The sequence below is a fragment of the Scyliorhinus canicula genome, chromosome 16 (genome assembly GCF_902713615.1).
Source record: "Scyliorhinus canicula chromosome 16, sScyCan1.1, whole genome shotgun sequence".
NCBI classification, from domain to species: domain Eukaryota; kingdom Metazoa; phylum Chordata; class Chondrichthyes; order Carcharhiniformes; family Scyliorhinidae; genus Scyliorhinus; species Scyliorhinus canicula.
Window position 1 is genome coordinate 121201239 of NC_052161.1, and position 24869 is coordinate 121226107.

Sequence of the window (24869 nt, forward strand, 5' to 3'; positions counted from 1 at the left end):
GGGGAGACGAGGGGGTTGGGGGGAGACGAGGGGGTTGCTGGGGGGAGACGAGGGGGTTGCTGGGGGGGGGACGAGGGGGTTGCTGGGGGAGGTGAGGGGTGCTGGGGGGAGACGAGGGGGTTGCTGGGGGGGGGGAGACGAGGGGTGCTGGGGGGGGGGAGACGAGGGGTTTGCTGGGGGGGGAGGCGAGGGGGCTGCTGGGGGGAGACGAGCGGTTTGCTGGGGGGAGATGAGGGGGCGATGAGGGGGTTGGTAGATGAGATGGTTTGTAGATGAGGGTTCGGGATGTTAAGGGGAATCACCCGGGGATGGGGTGAAAAGGGAGGGCGCGGGAGGAAGATAATTGGCAGAATCAGTGGGAGGGGGCGAAGAGGAGACCCGAGGGCGATAGGGATTAAATACGGGGGGGGGGGGGGGGGGGGTGCAGAAAGGGGCAATAAATGGAGACAACAGTGACCCGATACTCTGGAGAATGGGGTCTGCAGCAAAAGGCGATGTGTGTGCAGCGCCGGAAAGTTTATCTCTCCTGACCTGAATTTATATTACATTTGCGGCCAGTTCCAGGTTTTGGGAGAGGGGGATGGGTGGAGTTGCTGACGTGGAAGGAATGGGGGAGGGGGAGCAGTTTCCCAAAAGCCTGAGGGGTGGAATGGGAGGGACCGTGTTGGAGTGGAGCTGCCGGGAACATCCAGGAAGCCCCCTCCCATTTCCACTCACTGGCCTAGACTCAGCTCTCCCACACTGGTGGAATGTGACACAATGGCGGAACATTCTTTAAAACTCTGCCTCTGCATTGAATTTAAAATAATGGCATTTGCCCTCCACCAGCTAATTAATCCGAGATCTGGAAGCCCCCAAACTCCCCCCCCCCCCCCCCCCCCCAGCAGTCCCAGTGTAGTTTTGGAGAAGGGATGAGAATATTGTTTGAGATGGAGGGAGATCTTGAGAACAAAGTTGGAAAGAGTCAGTGTGACCAGGCTGCTGGGGCGGTAAATCTAATTGAGTGATTTACGTTTTACAGCATATCACCTGTTTTCGTTTGATGGGTTAGGATCACAAGCTAAGCAGTCGTGTAGATTTTCATTCCACAGAATCAATTCAATCCCTCCAGTGCAGAAGGAAGCCATTCGGCCCATAGAATCTGCCCGACCCTCTGAAAGAGCACCCTGCCTAGACCATTCCTTCCACCCTATCCCTGTAAGTCCACCTAACCTGCACATTTTTGGACACAAAAGGCAATTTAGCACAGCCAATCCACCCAACCTGCCAATCTTTGGACTGTGGGAGGAAACCGGAGGAAATCCATGCTGACACTGCGAAGACGTGCAAACTCCACACAGGCTGGAATTGAACCCGGGCCCTTGGAGCTGTGAGACAGTGTGCTAACCATTGTGCCACCAAGTCTGCATCTCCTATGGCTCTCATGATCCAAGGCTGCCTACCAATCTTACTAAGAAACGTGAAAGTGGCAGCGTTACTTCTTTAAATAATTACACAGCGAGTTTCTCTGGAGTGGACCTGTGCGCACTCTATCATATCACACCCACCCAGTCTTGCTTGAATGGTTTTGGAAGAATTTAACAAACTGATCATTTAAAAAGATTTGGATTTTAAAGTCCAAAGATGTGCAGGTTAGGTGGATTGGCCATGTTAAAATTGCCCCTTCGTATCCAAAGATATGCAGGTTAGGTTTGGGGAGGGTGTGGGTTGAGTTAGTCTCTTTGTTACAGTGGGGAGGGTGTGGGTTGTGAGTTAGTCTCTGTGTTACAGTGGGGAGGGTGTGGGTTGTGAGTTAGTCTCTGTGTTACAGTGGGGAGGGTGTGGGGTTGTGAATTGGTCTGTGTTACAGTGGGAGGGTGTGGGTTGAGAGTTAGTCTCTGTACAGTGGGAGGGTGTGGGTTGTGAGTTAGTCTCTGTGTTACAGTGGGGAGGGTGTGGGTTGTGAGTTAGTCTCTGTGTTACAGTGGGGAGGGTGTGGGTTGTGAGTTAGTCTCTGTGTTACAGTGGGGAGGGTGTGTTGTGAGTTTCTCTGTGTTACAGTGGGGAGGGTGTGGGTTTGAGTTAGTCTCTGTTACAGTGGGGAGGTGTGGGTGTGAGTTAGTCTCTGTTACAGTGGGGAGGGTTGGGTTGTGAATTGGTCTGTGTTACAGTGGGGAGGGTTTTGTGAGTTAGTCTCTGTTACAGTGGGGAGGGTTGGGTTGTGAGTTATTCTCTGTGTTACAGTGGGGAGGGTGTGGGTTGTGAGTTAGTCTCTGTGTTACAGTTGGGGGAGGGTGTGGGTTGTGAGTTAGTCTCTGGGTTACAGTGGGGAGGGTGTGGGTTGAGTTAGTCTCTGTGTTACAGTGGGGAGGGTGTGGGTTGTGAATTGGTCTGTGTTACAGTGGGGAGGGTGTGGGTTGTGAGTTAGTCTCTGTGTTACAGTGGGAGGGGTGTGGGTTGTGAGTTAGTCTCTGTGTTACAGTGGGGAGGGTGTGGGTTGGAGTTAGTCTCTGTGTTACAGTGGGGAGGGTGTGGGGTGAGTTAGTCTCTGTGTTACAGTGGGGAGGGTGTGGGTTGTGAGTTAGTCTCTGTGTTACAGTGGGGAGGGTGTGGGTTGTGAGTTAGTCTCTGTTTACAGTGGGAGGGTGTGGATTGTGAGTTAGTCTCTGTGTTCCATGGGAGGGTGTGGGTGTGTGAATTAGTCTCTTTACAGGGGGAGCGTGTGGGTTGAGTTAGTCTCTGTGTTACAGTGGGGAGGTGTGGGTTGTGAATTGGTCGTGTTACAGTGGGGATGTGGGTTTGAGTAGTCTCTGTGTTACAGTGGGGGGGTGTGGGTTGAGTTAGTCTCTGTGTTACAGTGGGGAGGGTGTGGGTTGTGAGTTAGTCTCTGTGTTACAGTGGGGAGGGTGTGGGTTGTGAGTTAGTCTCTGTGTTACAGTGGGGAGGGTGTGGGTTGTGAGTTAGTCTCTGTGTTACAGTGGGGAGGGTGTGGTTGAGTTAGTCTGTGTTACAGTGGGGAGGGTGTGCGTTGTGAGTTAGTCTCTGTGTTACAGTGGAGGGTGGGGTTGTGAGGTAGTCTCTGTTACAGTGGGAGGGTGTGGGTTGTGGGAAGGGTGTGGGTTGTGGGGAGCGTGTGCGTGGTGAATGAGATTCACACGGTATTATAATCTGTATATATATGTATCAATATTGTAAGTGCAGTTGCACTACCTGACCACCAGGCGGGGAGTAGCTCTGGGAATACTCGAGAGTTTGTACTGGGCTCCTCCCTTGGCTCCGCCCAGGACTCCTCCCCCTGGAGCTGCTGTATAAAGATCCGTGCCACAGGGTCAGTCAGCCAGTTCACCGAAAGTTCAACGGCTAACTGGCTGGCTCTGTTGTAAGTATATTAAAACCGCTATTCTAATCCTACAAACACGTGTCTGTAGAATTGTTGGTTCCAACAATTTAATATACTTACGAAACAGTCGAAGTAAATCATGGAAGCAGCCCTCAAGCCCGGATGCCTAGAACACGACCTGCAGGATGCAGAGGCTAAGGAAATTTTTTCCCACTGGCTGAGATGTTTTAAGGCCTACCTGGCAGAAGCCAGCACCGCCGGAACAACGGATGAACAAAAACTCAGCCTACTGCACGTGAGGGTAAGCCACAGAATCTCCACACAGCGAAATCTGGCCGGTTCATACACCGCAGCACTGGCGATATTGGACAAAATGTACGTTAGGCCCATTAACGAGATTTATGCACGCCACGTGTTTACAACTCGCCGTCAGCGGCCTACAGAAACGCTAGCCGAGTTTGTACGGGAACTGAACAATCTTTCCAATGACTGTAATTATCAAGCCGTTACCGCGGCTGAACATGGGGAGCTTGCTGTGCGGGACATTTTGATAGCGGGCCTTAGATCTAACTATGTGCGCCAAAGACTGCTAGAAAAAGGGGCCCAGGACTTAGATACTACTGTGGAGGCTGCTACCACTATGGAAGACTCCTTCCGCAGCCTCACATCGTTTCCCGCGGACCCCGCGACCTCATCGTGGACCCCCGACCAACAATCCCCCCAGGCCTGTGCCGCACGGCCCCCCAGCTACCGCGCTGCCAAAGCCAGTTACTCTGCTGCCCCAGCCAGCTACTCAGTTGCTCCAGCCTGCCATTTCTGTGGCCAAAGCCAGCACCCGCGGCAGCAATGCCCAGCCCGATCCGCGACCTGCAGCAGCTGCGGGAAGAAAGGCCACTATGCTAGAGTGTGCCGCGCAAAAAGGGCCCCAGTTTTTAACTCCCCAGTAGAGAGAACAAATCGCTCCCAACACCAGCGGGCCCGTGGGGCCAAAAATGCTGCGGCCTACGCCCCGACTCCGCCCCCTCCCGCCACGTGCGATCCATGGGGGCCGCCATCTTGGCAAACCCCCACCATGCGGCCGGCCACGTGCGACTCATGGGGGCCGCCATCTTCCTCGTCGCTCACCACGTGCGATCCACGGGCCCCATCTGCATCAGCATGCTCAGAAAGCTCATCTGAAGACTACGACTTCCCCGGGCACCCATCATGCGGCCCGCAACTCAGCGCAGCGATCCTGCATCAAGCTCGCCAGGACGTACCGGAATCTACTCGACCAGACGCCCATTCGGAAGACTACGACCTTCCCGGGCACTCATCACGCAGCCCGCAACTCAACGCGGTCATCCCGCCCCAAGCACCTACGAAGTTCGATGGCGGAGGTCCAGATCAACGGGTACAGCACGCCATGCCTCTTTGACTCCGGGAGCACCGAGAGCTTTATACACCCAGAGCTGGTAAGATGCTGTTCGCTTCCTATTTTTCCTGTGAGCCAAACTATTGCCCTCGCTTCGGGCTCCCACTCAGTCCAAATCCAAGGACGCACTGTCGCTGCGCTCACAATTCGAGGCGCTAGTTATTCAAAATTTAAACTTTATGTCCTGCCTGACCTCTGCGCGCCACACTTATTAGGCCTGGATTTCCAGTGCAACCTCGAGAGCCTCACCCTCAGCTTCGGCGGGCCCCTGCCCCCACTCACTATCTGCAGCCTAGCCACGCTGCGCATCGCCCCATCCTCCTCTCTTCGCCAATCTCACTCCAGATTGCAAACCAGTAGCTACTCGCAGCAGGCGATACAGCCTACAGGATAGGGTCTTTATCCGATCGGAGGTCCGACGGCTGCTCAGTGAGGGGATCATAGAGGCCAGTAATAGTCCCTGGAGAGCTCAGGTGGTGGTCGTCAAGACCGGGGAAAAATTTTGCATGGTCGTCGGCTATAGCCAGACCATAAATCGCTTTACGCTCCTAGATGCGTATCCCCTCCCCAGAATTGCAGACATGGTTAATCAGATCGCCCAATATCGGCTATTTTCCATGGTGGATCTGAAGTCTGCATTCCACCAGCTCCCAATCCGCCCGGAGGACCGCCACTACATGGCGTTCGAGGCCGATGGCCACCTCTTCCATTTCCTCCGGGTTCCCTTCGGCGTCACTAACGGGGTTTCGGTGTTCCAACGAGCAATGGACCGAATGGTAGACCAGTACGGGCTGCGGGCCACGTTTCCGTATCTGGACAATGTTACCATCTGCGGCTATGACCAGCAGGACCACGACGCCAACCTCCATCGTTTTCTCCAGACGGCACAGAAATTAAACCTCACTTATAACAAGGAGAAATGCGTTTTCCGCACAAACAGACTGGCCATCCTCAGCTACGTCGTGGAGAACGGAGTCCTGGGCCCAGACCCGGACCGCATGCGCCCCCCTCTTAGAACTCCCCCTCCCCCATTGCCCCAAGGCCCTCAAATGGTGCTTGGGGTTCTTTTCATACTACGCCCGGTGGGTCCCCCAATATGCGGACAAAGCCCGCCCACTCTTTAAGGCCACACGATTTCCCCTGTCTGCTGAGGCGCGCCAGGCCTTCAGCTGCATCAAGGAGGACATCGCCAAAGCAGCCATGCGGGCGGTGGATGAATCCACTCATTTTCAGGTTGAGAGCGACGCCTCAGAGGTAGCTCTAGCAGCCACTTTAAATCAGGCAAGGAGGCCAGTTGCATTTTTCTCCCGTACCCTCTCCGCTTCAGAACTCCGACACTCCTCTGTCGAGAAGGAAGCATAAGCCATCGTGGAGGCTGTTCGTCACTGGAGGCACTACCTCGCAGGTAGGAGGTTCACCCTCATCACCGACCAACGATCGGTTGCCTTTATGTTTGACAACTCGCAAAGGGGCAAAATACAAAATGATAAAATCCTTCGGTGGAGGATCGAACTCCACCTATAGTTACAATATTAAATATCGACCGGGGAAGCTCAACGAGCCCTCGGATACCCTATCCCGCGGGACATGCGCCAGCGCGAAGATCAGCCGTCTGAAAGCCATCCACGTGGACCTCTGCCATCCAGGGGTCACGCGACCGGGGTTCGTCCTTTATGAGCGACGAGCTGCGTCAGTACCTGCTCGACAAGGGCATCGCCTTGAGCAGGACTACCAGTTACAACCCCAGGGGGAACGGACAGGTGGAGAGGGAGAACGCGACGGTCTGGAAGACCGTCCTACTGACCCTCAGGTCTAGAAAACTCCAAGTCTCCCAATGGCAAGAAGTCCTCCCAGACGTGCTCCACGCTATCAGATCCCTCCTCTGTACAGCTACAAATCAAACCCCTCACGAACGGCTCTTCATTTTTTCTAGGAGCACTACCACGGGGGTCTCACTTCCGGCGTGGCTGAGGACACCAGGCCTGGTTCTCCTGAGGAAGCACGTCGGGGGCACAAAACTGACCCCCTTGTTGAAAAGGTGCGTCTCCTCCATTCCAACCCCCAGTACGCATTCGTGGAGTTCCCGGACGGTCGCCAGGACACAGTATCCCTTCGAGACCTGGCACCCGCTGGATCCAGCACCCTCCCTACCCCCACTGAGGAGGAACCCCTTACCCCGTTCCCTATGCTGCGGCCCCCTCGTGCCCCCAATTCCGCAAGCTCGCCCCACCAGTTCCACGCGCCAGCACCAGCCCGCCCCCAGTCTCCGGTCGAGCCAGAGGTTTATGAAGTTTGGACAAGACCCGACCTGGAGTCTGCCATCGTACCCCAGCTCTCAACACCCACCCAGCCACCGCAAGAGGCTGCAACCCCGGTGCTCCGCAGATCGAAACGAACAATTCGTCCACCGGACAGACTAACTCTGTGAGCCACCACCCCCGCCGGAATCGTTTTTTTTCACAGGGGGTGAATGTGGTGAATGAGATTCACATGGTATTATAATCTGTATATATATGTATCAATATTGTAAGTGCAGTTGCACTACCTGACCACCAGGGAAAGTAGCTCTGGGAGTACGCGAGAGCTTGTACTGGGCTCCTCCCTTGGCTCCGCCCAGGACTCCTCCCCCTGGAGCTGTTGTATAAAGATCCGTGCCACAGGGTCAGCCAGCCAGTTCACCGAAAGTTCAACGGCTAACAGGCTGGCTCTGTTGTAAGTATATTAAAACCGCTATTCTAATCCTACAAACACGTGTCCGTAGAATTGTTGGTTCCAACAGTGTGCGTTGTGAGTTAGACTGGCTTACAGTGGGTGTGTGTGGGGGTTGTGAGTTGCACTGTTACGGGGGGGGGGGGGGGGGGGTTGTGAGTTAGACTCTGTTCCAGTGGGGAGGGTGTGGGTTGTGAGTTAGACTGGCTTACAGTGGGGGGGGGGGGTGTGGGTTGTGAGTTACACTGTTACAGTGGGGGGTTTGTGAGGTAGACTCTGTTCCAGTGGGGAGGGTGTGGTTTGAGTTAGTCTCTGTGTTACAGTGGGGAGGGTGTGCGTTGTGAGTCAGTGGCTGGAATACAATGGGGAACATGTGGGTTATAAATTGATGTTCCCTGTTACAAACTCACTGTTTTTGTTTTATGCAGAAAATCTCTTGGTTTTCACTGTCGCCACAAAAGAGACTGACGGTTTCAAGCGATTCATGAGATCTGCAAACTTCTTCAATTACACTGTTAAGGTGACATGATTTGTAACCATTTATCCATTAACTAGAACTAACAGCCAATGAGAGCAGATGAGCAACTCATGTCAGAGGTCAACTGGGCTGGTTAATAATGCAAAATTTTTCTGTGTCAATTTAACTCCTGCTTGGCTAACTAAGGGTGTTGTTCTTTTCAGCATGCTGTTATTTATATAAAGTTTCTGATCAGACAGTTAATGTTCTGACAACTAGGGGCTGTTGTCAACCCGGCCGCTCACTCCGTTTTTAAGGTTCTAATTGGCTAGTTCTGTTTGAATAAGAGGTCAAAGTTGACATCGGTGCTTAGAAAATGAATCTGGGGAGATATTTAATGTCAGCATCAGTCTCTACAGAGGCAGGTACTTTGAACATCCCATTTATACTAAAGAATACGGGGGAGGAATTAAATATCTTCACCATCACAAGAGAAGTAGTATTAGACAAACAAATGGTGCTGAAGGCAGATAAGTGCCCAGGCCCTGATAGCGTGCATCCTAGGATCCTAAAAGAAGTATCTATGGAGATAGTGGATGCATTGGTTGTAAATTTCCAGAAATACTTGGATTCTGGAGAAGTACTGGGGAATTGGAAAACTACCAATGTTACACCCCTACTCAAAAAGGGAGGGAGGCAAAAACACCTCACCACTATTACCTCACAAAATGTTAAGTCATAAGATAAGTGCCCACGGTGTTGGAGGTAGTACATTGGCATGGATCGGCTAATGGGCAGGAAACAGCGAGTGGGGATTGGGATTCTTTTTCAGGTTGGCAACTTGTAACCAGTGGGGTTCTACAGGGGTCTGTGCTGGAACCGCAACTGTTTACAATATAAATGACGAGGAGGAAGGAAGCGAATGACTGTAGCCAAATTTGCAGACAACATAGAAACAGATAGAAAGGTAAGAGAGGGGTAACGTTTGCAAAGAGGTACTGATAGGTTAAGTAAGTGGGCAAAAAGTTGGCAAATGGAGTATAATGTGGGTAATTGTGAAGTTGTTCATTTTGGAAGGGAGAATAAACAAAGAGTATTATTTAAGTGGAGAAAAACTGCAGAAAGCTGCAAGACTTGGGAGTACTTGTGTACAAAGCTAACTCATAGGTGCGGCAGATAATCAGGGAGGTTAATGGAACGTTGGCCCTCATTCCAAGGGGGTTGGAGTATAAGAGTCTGGAAGTCTTGCTGCAACTGTACAAGATACTGGTGAGACCACATCTGGAGAACCGTGAGCAGTTTTGGTCCCTTTATTTAAGGATAGATATTATTTAATTGGATGCAGTTCAGAGAAGGTTCACTAGGATGACCCCCGGTGTGGAGGGATAGTATTATGAGCAAAGGTTAAGCAGGTTGGGACTCTATCTCATTGAAACATATGGAATTCTTAAGAGACTTGACAGGGTAAATACTGAGAGGATGTTTCCCCTCATGGGAGTGCCTGGGACCAGAGGGCATAGTCTCAGAATAAAGAGGTGCCAATTTAAGACGGAGATGAGAAGGAATTTCTTCTCTCAGAAGGTTGAGAGTCTTTGCAACTCCTCACCACAGAAAGCTGTAGGGGCGGAGTCCTTGTGTACATTTAAGGCTGAGATAGATTCTTGATCAGGGAGGGAATCAAGGGTTATGGGGAAAGGGCAGGAACATGGAAGTGAGGAATGCCAGATCAGTCATCATCCTATTGAATGGCGGAGCAAGCTTGAGGGGCCGTACGGCCTACTCCTGTTCCTATTTCCTAGGGTCCTGGGATATGTGGTTGGGAAAGGGATGTTTTCAGAATTGTTGGATAAACCCAGTCTCCAAACACAGGGTCTGTTAGTTTCAGCTGGTTGAGAGTTGTGCAAATGTCTGGCAGCAGCACTTTAAAAGGGCAATAATCCAACAAAGAAATCTCAGCCAGGCTCTTGTGAAATGACTAGCACCCTGTGAGGAATTGCTGGTTGATATGTAACACAGGTCACATCTCCATTGGAACAAAGTGCAGTATGGAATATGGAATCTTTTTTTTTATACTTTAATATTTTTATACATTTTATAAGTACAGTACTTCTAAGCTCAGCCTTTGCACCCTTCCTCCCCCAACCAGGAGTCAGAAATAAAAGAGAGCTCAGACACCCCTACTGCCTTTTTTAAAAAAAATAATTTTTATTGAAAAATTTTGATTTTATACAACATTGACGCACCTTAGTAAAATACCGAAAATAACAATAATATTAACAATCATATACATTCGCCCCATCCCCATGAACAACCCAGCATTTTAACAACAACGCAAATTAACACACTATAGAGTTACAGAATAAACACTACAATAATGCCCCCCCCCCCCCCCCCCCCCCGGGTTGCTGCTGCTATTGACCAAGTTACCTATCTCTGATCCAGGAAGTCCAGAAAAGGCTGCCATCGTTTGTAGAACCCTTGTATTGATCCTCTCAGGGCAAATTTGACCTTTTCCAATTTTATAAATCCCGCCATGTCACTGATCCAGGTCTCCACGCTTGGGGGCCTTGCATCCTTCCATTGTAACAGAATCCTTCGACGGGATGCAAAGGCCAGGACCCCGGCCTCTTTCGCCTCCTGCACTCCCGGCTCTACCGCAACTCCAAAAATCGCGAGTCCCCATCCTGGTTTGACCCTGGATCCAACCACCCTTGACACCGTCCCCGCCACCCCCTTCCAGAATTCTTCCAGTGCTGGGCATGCCCAGAGCATATGGGCGTGGTTCGCTGGACTCTCCGAACATCTGGTGCACCTGTCCTCACCCCCAAAGAACCTACTCATCCTAGTCCCGGACATGTGGGCCCAGTGCAGCACCTTAAATTGGATGAGACTAAGCCTCGCATATGAGGAGGAAGAGTTGACTCTCTCCAAGGCCTCCGCCCAAGTCTCGTCCTCTATCTGCTCCCCGAGTTCCTCCTCCCATTTAGCCTTCATCCCAAGTTCCTCCTCCCATTTAGCCTTCAGACACCCCTACTGCCTTGACAGACAATTTGGAACAGGTCTTAAACAAACAGTTTCAGAACACTTTAGCTGACGTCTGCTCAGCGCTGAATCCCTGCTCTCAAAATGTGGAGTAGCTCATTCCTGGCCGGACATTTGAAGGCAATTAAATATTTGCCTTGTTCCAGCTTTGGGTGTTTAACTGTTGGAATTGTTCCTCTTTGTGTTTCCAGGTATTGGGTCTGGGTGAAGAGTGGACAGGTGGAGATGTGTCAAAAACCTCAGGAGGTGGACAGAAAGTACGGATGCTCAAGCAAGCCCTGGAATCGTATGCCACCAAAAAGGAATTTGTTATTCTGTTTGTGGACAGGTAGAGTCGTGTCTTCAATAAAAGCAAATTACTGCGGAATCTGAAACCAAAAAGAAAATGCTGGAACATCTCCGCAGGCCTGGCAGCATCTGTAGGGAGAGAAAAGAGCAAACGATTCAAGTCCGGATGACCCTTTGTCAAAGCTAAAGATAGAGAAAGTGGGAAATATTTATACTGTGGAGTGAGAATGAAAGATGAGTCATAGCCGCAGAAACCCAGGGAAACCGGGTGCTAATGGCCACAGAAAGTTAGGGGGAAGCAAAGGCCACGTTTCTGGCAGGGGACATCCCGGAACTTGCTCAACTTAATGACCACAATAATAAAAAAAACAGAAAATGCTGGATAAATTCAGCAGATCTGGCAGCATCTGTGGAGAGAGAAACACAGTAAATGTTTTTATTGACCGTTCTTCAGAATTAACAGGTCAATGAACGTGGCCTTTGCTTCCCCCTCCCCCACACACACACACACCTACATCTGTCACAGTTCACCCTCTGATGTTGGGTTCTCTGCAGTTTGGCCTTTCACACCTTTTGTTCTCTCTGGGGACTGCCAATAGCACTCTTTCCCCTTGGTTTCTGTGGCTATTAGCTCCCCGTTTCCCTGCGTTTCTGTGGCTATGACTCCTCTTTCACTCTCACTCCTCAGTATAAATATTTCCCACTTTCTCTGTCATCGGACTCGAAACGTTAGCTCTTTTCTCTCCCTACAGATGCTGCCAGACTTGCTGAGATTTTCCAGCATTTTCTTTTTAGAGTCTTGGCTTGTGAGGCTCTTCAGGACAGGGTGGGGCTATGAGGTTAATCTCGCAGTGCAGGGTGGGCTCTGTCCGTCCTCTCAAGTGTGTCTGAAAGATCCCAGACTACTATTCTGCAGATGTTCACCACCGTGTCCTGGTCAATATTTATCCTTCAACCAACAACACTGGAACTGGGGCTGGTTTAGCTCACTGGGCTAAATCGCTGGCTTTTAAAGCAGACCAAGCAGGCCAGCAGCACGGTTCGATCCCCGTACCAGCCTCCCCGAACAGGCGCTGGAATGTGGCGACTAGGGGCTTTTCACAGTAACTTCATTGATTTTCAAGCGATTTTCATTTCATTTCAAATGATCTGCTCCTCACACATTGCTGTTTGTGGGTGCTTGCTGTGTGCCAGTTGGCTGCCATCTTTCCTGCATTGCAACAGTTATTACACTTCAAAACCAGTTTGATACACCCTGAGGTAGAGCGAGGTGCTATATAAATGCACGTCTTCCTTTCTTTCACTGCCTAATCTTGTAATATTTTGCAGCTATGATGTGATATTTGCTTCAGGGCCTGAGGAATTACTGAAGAAGTTTCATCAGGCAAAGCACAATGTGGTCTTTGCTGCTGAGGCTTTTATTTGGCCCAATCGCCATCTTGAAGCCCAGTACCCTCGTGTACAGGATGGCAAACGTTTCCTCAATTCTGGAGGTTAGTTTCAGTGTTTGAAATGTACAGAATTTAGCCTCTTGAGTGCAACAGGCACAGCGAGAGATTTGATTTTTATCTCTGTGTAAAGCAGCTTGAATGTGTAATGCTATGTATGCGACTCCATAAAACAACTTGTGCTTGTACAGAAATGCATGTTGTCGAGTTTCTACGTGTGATGAGGTTTTGTATGCATATGTGTACAGATGTCTGCATTGATGTGCATCTGTATTCAAATGGGTGTTCACAAGTTTGTCCCTGTGCATATTTAAAGCAACACTGTGCTCCTTTGTTCCAATCCCTTTGTAATATTGGTTGAAGGTAGGGTCAGGATTATAGTGCAAGGGTACGATGTAACTTCATAAATTCTTTTGGGAATTTCAGGATTTATTGGCTTTGCTCCGAATGTTTACCAACTTGTGGAACCCTGGGATCTACAGGATAAAGAAGATGATCAACTCTTCTACACAAAAACATACCTGGATCCGGCAAAGAGGGTAAGGAATGGGAGGGAATCCTGAAAGCGTTACAAATGTGTTGGGTACAGAACGTGGTCTGTAAAGGAAGTCTTCTGTATGTGAACAGCAAGTCTACCTACTTGTAACTATATACATATCTACAGTAATGGGTACAGGCAAGGAGTTACCACTGTGTCTCCTTTTTAATATCTTTCTGGTCAATAACACCACACTGACCTTAGCTTTGGATCACTGTGGGGCGGTTGTGTACTCCGTCTCATTAACCCCCCAAGTCTTTATCCCAGGGATATGGAGTTACATGAGTTTACTTCAAGTCTTGCAATGATATAATTCTTCTGTATTTATCTTATTGTTACAGTATTAATGCTATTCTAATGTTATTTATATTACATCTTTAGCATTAAAAACATTCACAATACCTCCTCTTTTCTTTATGATAAAGGTTCAGGTGGTGTGGAGGCCGAATAACCCTTTCACATCTCTTTTACCATATGGCCAGGAGAGTGACGGGCTCTGTTGGCTCTGGTTCTTGTTAGCTTGGAGGTTGGACTGGCATTTGAGTACACTTTAATTCTTTCCTTCCATTGCTGAAAGTAGACCCGTGCCTGCAGAGATGGACGTACACGTTTGGGGGCCCCACGCTCTCCCACTTTGCGGGGACCCCACATCACGTCCTGCCCTCTGGTGACACGGCAGTCTGCCTCAAATTATGTCAAGCTCTGCCTGAGTAACATCATGCTGCACCCCCAGTGTCATCAATGCCCCCCCCTGATCCTACCCACCCTCAACTCACACAATGCAAGCCACAAGAACCCTAAAATCACTGCTTAACTGCTTTAGTGCTCTTTAATTTATGAAAACAATGCTGTAATTGATTAATTGAAATCTATTGGGCTACCAGACCAGATCCCAACATTTGTTAGGATGCTGGACACAAACAATTCTTTTGAATTTGTAAAACTGAGTAAAGGAGCCTTCACCCCAGGAGCGATGACTCTATTAGGTTTCTCTTCTGTTAAAACAAACTTTGGATTGTGGGACAAAACAGGAGCACCCGGAGGAAACCCACGCAGACACAAGGAGAGTATGCAAACTCCAGACAGATAATCCCCTACGGCTGGAAACAAACCCGGTCCCTGGCGTTGAGGCAGCAGTGCTAAACACTGTGCCACCGTGCCGTCCCCTGTTGTCAGCATGACGGTAGAGATGGTCAATATTGCGTTCTGTGTGTCTTGGAGAGCCAACAAGAACTGGCTGATGAGCAACGGGTTGGAGAAATCAGCCGATGCTGTGAACCTGAAAAAGTCCAGGGCAGCAGGAGAAAATACCCCAATGAAATAGAGTGTCCATTCCAAGCCTAATATCAGTGGCTATGCTGGAACTGTCTGGCAGAATTCTGTCCTTTGTCCAGAAGAGAAGAGACTTTCTGAAGGTCAGTATTGAGAGCAATAGAGGTGGCAGTTACTAACTGGATATAACTGTCTGCATGTGACCACCAGCCATTATATCAGACTGGCAAATGTTCTCTTTTGAAGAACAGAATTTAGACTGGAGAATATGGCAGAGATTTTTATAAGATTTCCATCAATTGTTTGTGATCCATGGCAATTTAGATAGTTTTTCTTCTGCACTCTTATCTTCACAAAATCTCAATAACATTATCATAGGTAAAATCTTGTAAGGATACATTTTCAACTGTCCGTATTGCTGAACTTGTCAACTGTTCCTGACTCATCGTACTACAGAATAGTAATGTGAGGGGGTTAGGGGGGCCGGTGAAGAGGTTGAGCTTAAAGGCCGATGTGATACTGCAGGAGACCCACTTAGAGTGAAGGACCAAGTGAAGCTTAGGAAGGGTTGGGTGAGTCAGGTTTTCCATTTGGGGTTCGATAGTAAGGCTCAGAGGGTAGGGGTATTGGTGGGCAAGAAAGTGAGGTTTCAGATGGAGAGAATGGCGGACCAGCAGGGCAGGGACGTGATAGCAACTGGGGTGGTAGAGGGGAGGTTGGTGGCACTGGCGAGCATATATGGTCCCATCTGGGATGATGTGGGGTTTGTGAAGAGGGTGCTGGGTGCCATTCCGGATTTGGAAACCCATGAGGTAAAGGGGGGGGTGGGGGGACTGGAATATGGTGCAGGAGCCGAAAGTGGATAGCTGTCAGCCACGCTCGCTGGCCTAGTCAGGGTGGATGAAGGCACTGGCTGGGCTCAGGAGAGAGATGGGATGAGTGGACCCGTGGAGGTTCTTACACCCAAGGGAACGGGAGTATTTGTTTTTCTCCCGAGTACATACTCGAGAATAGGCTTTTTCATGGTGGGGAAGACGCTATTGGCTGGAATCAGGAGATCAGAGTATTCAGCGATATTGATTTTGGACCATGCTCTGCTTTGGGTGGATCTGGTTTTGGAGAAGGGGATGATTCAGAGGCCGGAGTGGAGAATGGACATGGGGTTGTTAGGGAACTGGAGTTTTTGTGATATGATCGGGAAGGTGATTGAGGAATATGTGGGGATTAATAGCATGAGGGAGGTTTCGCAGTCAGTGGTTTGGGAGGCTCTGAAGTTGATAGTGAGGGGGGGAGGTGATTTCTTTCAAAGCTAAGGTGGACAAGGAGGAGAGAGAGGAGTGTGAAAAATTGTTAGAGGAAGGGCAGCACGGTGGCGCAGTGGGTTAGCACTGCTGCCTCACGGCGCCGAGGTCCCAGGTTCGATCCTGGCTCTGGGCCATTGTCCGTCTGGAGTTTGCACATTCTCCCCGTGTTTGCGTGGGTTTCGCCCCCACAACCCAAAGATGTGTAGGCTAGATGAATTGGCCACACTAAATTGCCCTTAATTAGAATAAATGAATTGGGTACTCTAAATTGATTTAAAAGAATAAAAATGAAAAAAAATTGATAAGAGGAGATGCTGGAGGCGGATAGGAGGTACGCGGTGGACCCGGACCCGGCCCTCTTGGCTAAGACAAAGGAGCTTAAGGCGACGTTCGACCAGTTGTCCACAGGGAAAGTGGTGTGCCAGCTGAGAAGGGGGAGGGGGAGGCAGTCTATGAGCATTGGGCGAAGGCAGGGTGTATGTTGGCCGTCCAGCTCCGGAGGGAGACGGCGGCGAGGGAGATTGTCCAGGTGCGGGATAAGATGAGGAAGCTGGTGGTGGCCCAGGTTGGGGGAAGAGGACAGGACAGGCTTGGAGGGGCCAATGGGGGAGCAGGAAGTGAAGGAGATGATTGGGAGGATGTGAAGGCAGCGGGACCTGACTGGTTCCCAGTGGAATTCCATAAGAAATTTAAGGATAAACTGGTGCTGCTGATGGTGGGAATGTTCGAGGATGCAGTAGGCAGGGTGTCTTGCCACAGACGAAGTCTTTGATTTCCCTGCTGCTAAAGAAGGATAAGGACCCAGTGCAGGTTCGAGATTTTGCACCGAAACGTTTGGTGGATGTTGTTGCTGTGGATGAGTGTGCAGTTTGGGCACTGCTTAATACTTCAAACCTTTTAAAGTAAAGTGCCAAACTGTCTTTTTGGTTAGTTTCTTCCTCTTGCCTCTCCTTCAGCTTTCTGCGTTTCCGACTGCCAGATTCATAGGGCTTCCCGGCAGCAAGTAGTCATTGTGACATCTATCCAGACCTCGCAAGGTGTTGCAATCAGGATCACGCCAACAATGGGCGTGACCAAGCCTCGCACGCCTATGTTGGTTTTAAACCCACTTGGGCGTGCTCACCTGTGATCTACAGGGCTCCCAGCACCGAATGGCCTCCCCAAGGAGTCCCTAGCTGGGTGCCGTTCAGTACTGGCCCACACAACGTGGACTACCTGGGGGGTCTCCTGGGCCATCAGAGGCCCTTGGATGGATAGGGCAGGGTGGCCCTCTGGCCTGCTCCCTGGAATGTGGGCACCTTGGCACTGCCATCCTGGCAGGAGCAGTGCCAAGGGTCAGGGTGGCACGGCGAAGGGTCAGGGCCTGGGGGAGACACCCATGAAAGGAGGGGGGTATGAAGGGTGGGGGATGCAAGGTGGGTATGAAGGGGCCTCTGGAAGGTTGGGGGGGTGAAGGGTATGCGTCCTGGAAGTGGGAGAGGACAAAAGGAAGTGTGGGAAGACCAGGAAAAGTGGGCCCCTCAGTGACCCCATAGCGAGATGTCATCACTTGGGGGGCTGAGGGGTAATGTCCATGTGTGTGGGAGGTGACCTTACCCATGGGTAAGGGTTGTGGGGGGCCCGCAAGCCCACTTAAAGATCAGGGCACCCTTTCAAAATGGTGGCCTGACCTCTGAGAAGCCGGTCTGGCCAGCATGTTCAGCTCACTGATGTGTGGCTAGATAGTGGTGGGGGACTTGCTGACAGAGCCAGCGGGAAACTCCCAGAAAAACCCGCCACAAATGATACTTAGAAACTTTCCCAAAATATTGCGCCCATAATGTCTCTTCATATTGACATTTCTGTCTTAATTTCAACAAATATATATTTTCAGTAATTTTCTTTTCGCTCCTCAACCCTGGTCTGGGGGTCGAGTCAGCCCTGAAGCTGCTCCCTTCGACGACCTAAGCTCGCAGGTGTGTTAGTGATGGGTGGCTCACTGGCTGCTGCCGCTGGCTATCTGGTCCGGCCTCTGCTCTTGCCCTCACTGGTCTAGTTGCCTCTCACTCTCAACCCTGGCCTCTGGTCGAGTCGCCCCGTTTCTTTCCGAAAACACCTGTCTGGCCCTCACACCTCCCGACTGCTCTCCCCTTTCGCTCGGTAGCCGAATCTCGAGCCTCACCGACTGTGTGTGGCCCTGACTGGCTGCCTGGCTGCTGCTGAGTGCCTGCCCTCTGTCCCTCCTGTTGTGGTTGGTTGCCTGCCTCCCACCATCCCTCCACAGCCCTGGCCTGGAGGCCAATAGTCGCTCTGCTGCTTCCCTCGACGGCCGACGGCCCGCTCCACCTCCTCGCCTCACTGAAGGGGAATTCCCATGCTTGCCAGTTTTGGTGGGCTTTGTAAAATGGCGAGGGTGCTCTTTTGGCTGAATTTGTTTTAAACAATGGCTGTGTGGGTCAGCTGGCTGCCAACTTGATTTATTCAGTGATGTCGAGTTGCAAGTAGTGAGGTGTTTAAATTAACCCCTTGCTTTCAGTTTAAGGATTCAGATGCTCGTGAGGTTCCTGAGAATTAAGTACGGTAATTAATTTTTAAAAAACATTCTCTCTTTTCTTTGGAACTTGGTGGCCATGTGTTGAGAATCGATGAGCAAAATTAATGATGGGTTTCATTCAAGTTACGCTTCTTTTTTTTATTTTTTTTATTTTTATAAATTTAGATTACCCAATTATTTTTTCCAATTAAGGGGCAATTTAGCGTGTCCAATCCACCTACTCTGCACATTTTTGGGTTGTGGGGGCGAAACCCACGCAGACACGGGGAGAATGTGCAAACTCCACACAGACAGTGACCCAGAGCCGGGATCGAACCTGGGACCTCAGCGCCGTGAGGCGGTTGTGCTAACCACTAGGCCACCGTGCTGCCCCTCAAGTTACGCTTCTGACTGAATTAGCAAAAAAGGGCTTCTTCGGACTGGCTGTAGTCTGGAAGTTAAAAAGACTTGACTCACCCTTACAGGCTATGGGCTCCGCATGCTGAAGCTGGATGTCTCGGGGAGATTCGATGGAGTCTTCTGCTGCAGGGAGACATGTGCTTTTAGTTTCCAGGCTCTTCTGTCTGGAGCTTTCTCTGGTAAATTTTCTCCGTGTCTGTTGCTGTAATTGGGAACTTCTTTCAGTTCAAAATCCATTGAAGAATTTATTTGACATGAAATGAAATTAGGGTTAGAAAGGCTTCATACTCTTTTTTTTATATATATGAACAGCAGTTGTTTTTGTGCGAACAGCATGTCTTTGAGTTTCTTGTAACAGTATACATGCATGCAGTAAAAGGTACAGGCAAGCAGCTAGCTCCATGTCTAAGTCTTAATGTGTCTCTAACCAACACCACACTCACCCTAGCTCTGGGTCATGTGCCTTCTTACTTACTCAGTCTCACATTAACCCCGTATTTACCAGACCTTTACATGACGGAAAGAGTATAGAATTCAGTGGGTAACAGTGCAGGTTACAGTCAGTAATATTATAACCAGTAACACACTGTCCATTCAGGCAGTGGGATCCTCCTGTTCATGTTTACCCTATTTTTACTTTTTCTGCAGGCAAGTTTGAATATTACCCTGGACCACAGGTGCCGGATGTTCCAGAATTTGAATGGAGCACTGGGTAGGTGAGGGTTGAGATTGTAAATGTCATTGTGGCTGCCTGAGATGCTGGAACAAATACGAATTGTGTTGGTCAAGTTACCAATTTGGGCAGAGCTGTCCTGGTGCCAGTTACTGGAAGTCAGGCTGCAGCTGCCAAACGGAGTTTGGCTGCCTATATGTCGGCTGCCAGCAAAGGCTGACATTGCACCTGAGCATGTTTCCTCCTCTCTGTTTGCAGAGAGTTAAATACTGAAAACACTGGAGACAGATAGCGGGTGAGGCTAATGTCTGAGGTTTTCTCTCCAGAGACAATCACTGGTTTCTAAATGTTTCCAGAACTTGACATTATTTCAGATTTCTTACATCCGCAGTTTTGTACACCTTGGCTGGAATTTTCCGGCCGTTGGGATTCTCGCAGCATACCTCCGCCCTCGGGTTTCCCGGTGGCGTTGGGTGGCTTCGATGGGAGACTCCATTCGACAGCGGCGGGAGTAACGAATCCTGCCGCCAGCGAACGACACGCCACCGAGAAAAACGTGGCTGGGGGGGCCAGAGAATCCAGCCTTTTGTTTTAATCCTTGAGGTGGCGGCTTTAATAACTTAGCTTTAAGGGAAGTAAATTAAAATAATGGATTAAGATGAAGGTTCCTTCTGAAGAGAATGGATTTAGTTGTGTACAGACTTTCTCTCATTTGCTGGTCTCTCTCTGATTGGCAGATGAAGTGGTTCTGAAATTTGAGGATAATCAAGTGAGAGCACGAAACATGGCATTTAACACTCTGCCTGTCATCATCCATGGAAACGGCCCCACAAAGGTAGGTATGGCACTGTGGTCATGATCAAAAATACATTGCAGGTTAAGACGGACGTTCGGACCATCTAGTGAAATTCTAACATCCCGCATTGTGGCATTCAGTTGCTTCTTCGGTGTTTCACACTCTTTTCCTATTAATGATTTCCTGTTCAAGACCCGGTCTGCCCAATGTAAGATCAGGTCCAAATCTGGGCAGGCAGGATCCCGGGGGGAATGCTGTCCATGCTATATTACGTCTCCCTCTCCCCACCTCTGCAACGTGCCTCCCCTCCCCACCCAGTGCACTCCTGCCCCCATCTCAGAACCGGGCCCGAGGGGATTGGGGGGGAGGGGGGAATGTAAAATTATGGCCCATAAATAATAGTTGGAGTGAATTTCAATCGGAATTTCACTATTAAACAATTTCACTGACTTTTTGAAGGAGCAATATCAATCGGGGATAGTACAGTGGTGTACATTAATATTCAGAAGCCCACATAAGACAAGGCATGTCAAGTCAGGGGCCTGAAAGTAGAACAGATTTACGGTTGGCTACAAAACAGAAAACAAAGGCTTGTAGCAGATAAAGGAAGTTTCTCAGATTGGAAGATAGGAAGTAATTTCCCACAGGGATCTGTGCTGGACCTACTATTGTTTACCATACATAAATGATTTGGACTTGAGAATTGGAGGTATAATGTCAACATTTATAGATTATACCAAATTGGGGGAGATAACTCATTCTTAGGAAGACTGAATTAAAATGCAAGTAGATGTAAACAGGCTTGCAAAGTGGATGGATAAATGGCAAGTCAATTCAATTATAACAATGTGACAGATGGTTAATTTTAGTAGGAGAAAGAAGGAGGCCACTTAAAGGGAATGGTGTGACAAAGATCTTGGAATATAAATTGCTAAAGGTAACTAAACAAATTAATAAGACCAATGTAAACAAAATGCTTCAGTTTTGGAAGAACAGAATAGATAAGTAGGGAAGTAATGTTTAAGTTATATAAACTTGATACAACTCCACTTGGAGTATTGAGTGCACTTCTGGTGGCCGTACAACTAAAAGCATATTGATGCATTGGAGAAAGTGTCTAAAAATGTACAAACATGTTACCAGAATTGAGGGAGTACAACAATCAGGAAATACTAAATGGGCTGGTATTTGTAGCTGGAGAAAACAAAACTAAGAGAAGACCTGATAGAAGGTATTTGGTAGAGCTTTGGGGAAAGAGCAGGGTAATGGTTCTAAATGGATCAATTTTATCAAAAGAGCTAGCATAGGCTTAATGGCTGAATGGTCTCCTTCTACGCTGCACTTCTATGTAATTCTGTATGTGATTCTGTATGTGGTATTACCATTCATTTGCCTCTATCTTAATTTGTTGTCATACTCACTCACAATGTCCCTTTCCTTCTTGGCATTTACTCTCTCTCACTCTTTCCATCACTCCTCTGCTAATCTTTCACTGTGTACGTCACTTTCTCTGCCAGTCGTTCACTTTCCATCTCTCTGCAGTTCTTTCTCTGTCAGTGTCACATTCTCAATTTGTCTCTCTTCTTCTCTTGCTCCTTCCTTGTACCATTGCCGCTATCTCTGACGCTGCCACTCTCTCACTTGGCCACATCTCTGTCTCTCACTCACATCTACTATTGTCCCTATGCTCCCTCACTCATTCACACACTTATCCCTCACTTTCATGACTCTGTTTCTACTCCCTGGCCGGGTTTCTCCGTCCCTGGTGTGGCACACCGTCCGGATTCTCCGTTTTGCCGGTTGGTCAATAGGGTTTCCCATTGTGGGGCAGCCCCACGCTGTCAGGAAACCCCCGAGCTGCTGGCAAAATGGAGAATCATAACGGAGAATTTAGTCCCGTCTTTCATTCTTACCACTATTCTCTACCCCCTTCTCTTACTCAGTCGCGTGCACTCTGTTTCAATCAGACTATTCTAACTGTTCAATTTCTTTACTTTTAAGATGCAGCTGAACTACTTGGGGAACTACATTCCAAAGGTCTGGACCTTTGAAACTGGCTGCACAGAATGCGAAAAAGACACAATAAGTTTGGAAGGAAAGAAGGTGAGAGATCCTGGTTCCTTTTCTTTGTATGTTGCACAGATGCAGCTGAGTGAGCCGGTACAGGAAGTGTTTCCTCCTCCCTACAGTGCCAGTCTCAAGCACTCCTGGGCCTGGGCTTGATAGTGTTGATGCTGCAAGGCTCAGTAATCTGGAGTAGATATATTTCTCAGGTCTCCGCAGGAGCCCATCTCTGAGATACATCTGGCAATGAATTGCACATTCTCAGGATCTGCAATCCCAATTTAATAATAATCTTTATTAGTGTCACAAGTAGGCTTACATTAACACTGCAATGAGGTTACTGTGAAAATCTGTTGACAATTGTGCAAACTGGTGGGTAATTTTATTATTTATTTGTTTTTTTTCCTCCTGTTTAGGACAGTGAGTTTCCCACCGTCCTCATTGGGATCTTTATTGGGCAGCTGACGCCCTTTGTAGAGAATTTCTTTGAACGTCTAGTGAATCTCAATTTCCCAAAGAAACAACTCCGAATCTTCATCCACAACACGGTGAGTGCTGGAGATGGGGCTATTTCATATTCTGATTTTTGTACCCTGTTTTTGGCATCCTTACCTTGCTGAAAAGTGGAGAAAATTCTGAACCTCCCCTTTTTCTTACTCAATTATTCCTGTAACGTTCTGTAACCGCTGCCTGATTTTCTGATTGATTATGTAGTGCTGGTTTTGGAGGAGATTCAGCATCTACTGGAGCGGGGATGTCCAATTTGAATGTGCTCCATTATACTGAGATATTCCCTCTCTTTTTGTGTTACCAGCAAACCCACCACGAGCAGCATGTGTGGAAGTTCATAGAGCAACACGGGGACGAGTATCAGAGCGTGAAAGCAGTTGGACCCGATGAGGAGATCGCCAATGCAGATGCTCGCAACATGGGGATGTGAGTAACGAAGGGTGACAATTAGAATGGAGTCTCATGTCATTCACTATCATGACACAACGTCTGCTGTTACTCAGTGGATTTCTGTCTTTCCTCCGAGTCATACGGTTGTGGATTCAAGTTCCAGAGACTTGGCCCCATAATCCAGGTTGATACTTCCATGTGCACTGAGGGAGTGTTGCACTATGTTTTAGGATGAGATGTTAATCTCATCAGAGAACCAATCTAACCTCACAGATGAGCATAATAGATCCTACAGCACTACTTTGAAGAACAGGGAATTTTCTCCAGTGGTACTGATATTAATCGCGCTCACACTGTCAAGCTGGTTTAGCTCACCAGGCTAAATCGCTGGCTTGTAAAGCAGACCAAGCAGGCCAGCAGCACGGTTCGATTCCTGTACCAGCCTCCCCGGACAGGTGCCGGAATGTGGCGACTAGGGGCTTTTCACAGTAACTTCATTGAAGCCTACTCGTGACAATAAGCGATTTTCATTTTCATTTTCATTGAAACAGATTAACTGCCCATATCTCATTGGCGTTTGTGGGACCACGAGCAAATTGGCTATTGTGTTTGCTACAGTACAGAAGTGACGAGCCCCCCCCCCTCATCTTCACTGGCAAGACGCCCCTCCTCCCCCACCTTATCTGACACCTTCACTGGCAAGCTCCCCACCTTCCCAGGCACGTCCCCCCCACCCCTTCACTGGCAAACCTGGCCATTCAAAGGCATCAGCCACCACCACCCCCCTCCAGTCACCCAAATAACAGGAATCGCCCCACTAATGAGGCTCCCAAGCGTACCAGCCCCTGGTACAGCCCCCTGGCACAGGATGGCACTGCCATGACACTGCCCGGACATATACCCCTCTGCCTCAGGAGCTATCCTGCCTTGGCGCCCTTGGTGGGAACCCCTTGAATGAATCCCTTTCTTCTGAACTGTTGTAAACCTCACTGACGTGATTTGAATATTCAGTGAGGTGGGGAGGGGGAATCGTGTGGAAGGGAGGCCCGGTAATATTATCTAGGGGCAGCAGGGGAGCATGGTGGTTAGCATAAATGCTTCACAGCTCCAGGGTCCCAGGTTCGATTCCCGGCTGGGTCACTGTCTGTGTGGAGTCTGCACGTCCTCCCCCTGTGTGCGTGGGTTTCCTCCGGGTGCTCCGGTTTCCTCTCACAGTCCAAAGATGTGCGGGTTAGGTGGATTGGTCATGCTAAATTGCCCGTAAGGTTAAGGGGGGGGGTTGTTGGGTTACTGGTATAGGGTGGATACGTGGGTTTGAGTAGGGTGATCATGGCTCGGCGCAACATTGAGGGCCGAAGGGCCTGTTCTGTGCTGTACTGTTCTATGTTCTATGTTCTAAAATTTATCAAAACCATTGAAATGAGGTTCCTGCCCCTTACATCACCGGTGATGGATGGGAAAATCTGGAAACAAAATCTCACCGGCGAGTATCCCGCTTCCCGACTCTTGCAAGATTTTGCATCCAATGTCGTCGTTTACGCTTGCAGCAAAGGCAAGCGCACAATCACCCCCCTGTGAGTTCCTCTTATTGTCATGTAGTGGTTTGTGGATGCACAAGTGTGTGCATTACTGTGTCCATGTGTATGCATACATATACACATTGATTTTGTGACCGTGTGTTACACACGTGTATTCAATGCTGACCTCTTATGA

The 24869-nt window shown here is 49.2% G+C and overlaps 1 protein-coding gene across 2 annotated transcripts in view; it reads left to right on the forward strand.

Annotated features, from left to right (window-relative positions):
- The first annotated feature begins 7807 nt into the window (after positions 1 to 7807).
- plod1a (procollagen-lysine, 2-oxoglutarate 5-dioxygenase 1a) overlaps positions 7808 to 24869 on the forward strand; it is a 33550-nt gene continuing 16488 nt past the window's right edge. For both annotated transcript variants that reach the window (XM_038822034.1, XM_038822033.1), the window contains exons 1-9: positions 7808 to 7962; positions 11133 to 11269; positions 12559 to 12722; positions 13104 to 13216; positions 19372 to 19435; positions 20134 to 20231; positions 22194 to 22295; positions 22673 to 22804; positions 23071 to 23192. In XM_038822034.1, the coding sequence (XP_038677962.1) occupies positions 7831 to 7962; positions 11133 to 11269; positions 12559 to 12722; positions 13104 to 13216; positions 19372 to 19435; positions 20134 to 20231; positions 22194 to 22295; positions 22673 to 22804; positions 23071 to 23192 (1064 nt within the window). In that variant the 5' untranslated portion in view covers positions 7808 to 7830. The remainder of the gene's footprint in view (positions 7963 to 11132; positions 11270 to 12558; positions 12723 to 13103; positions 13217 to 19371; positions 19436 to 20133; positions 20232 to 22193; positions 22296 to 22672; positions 22805 to 23070; positions 23193 to 24869) is intronic.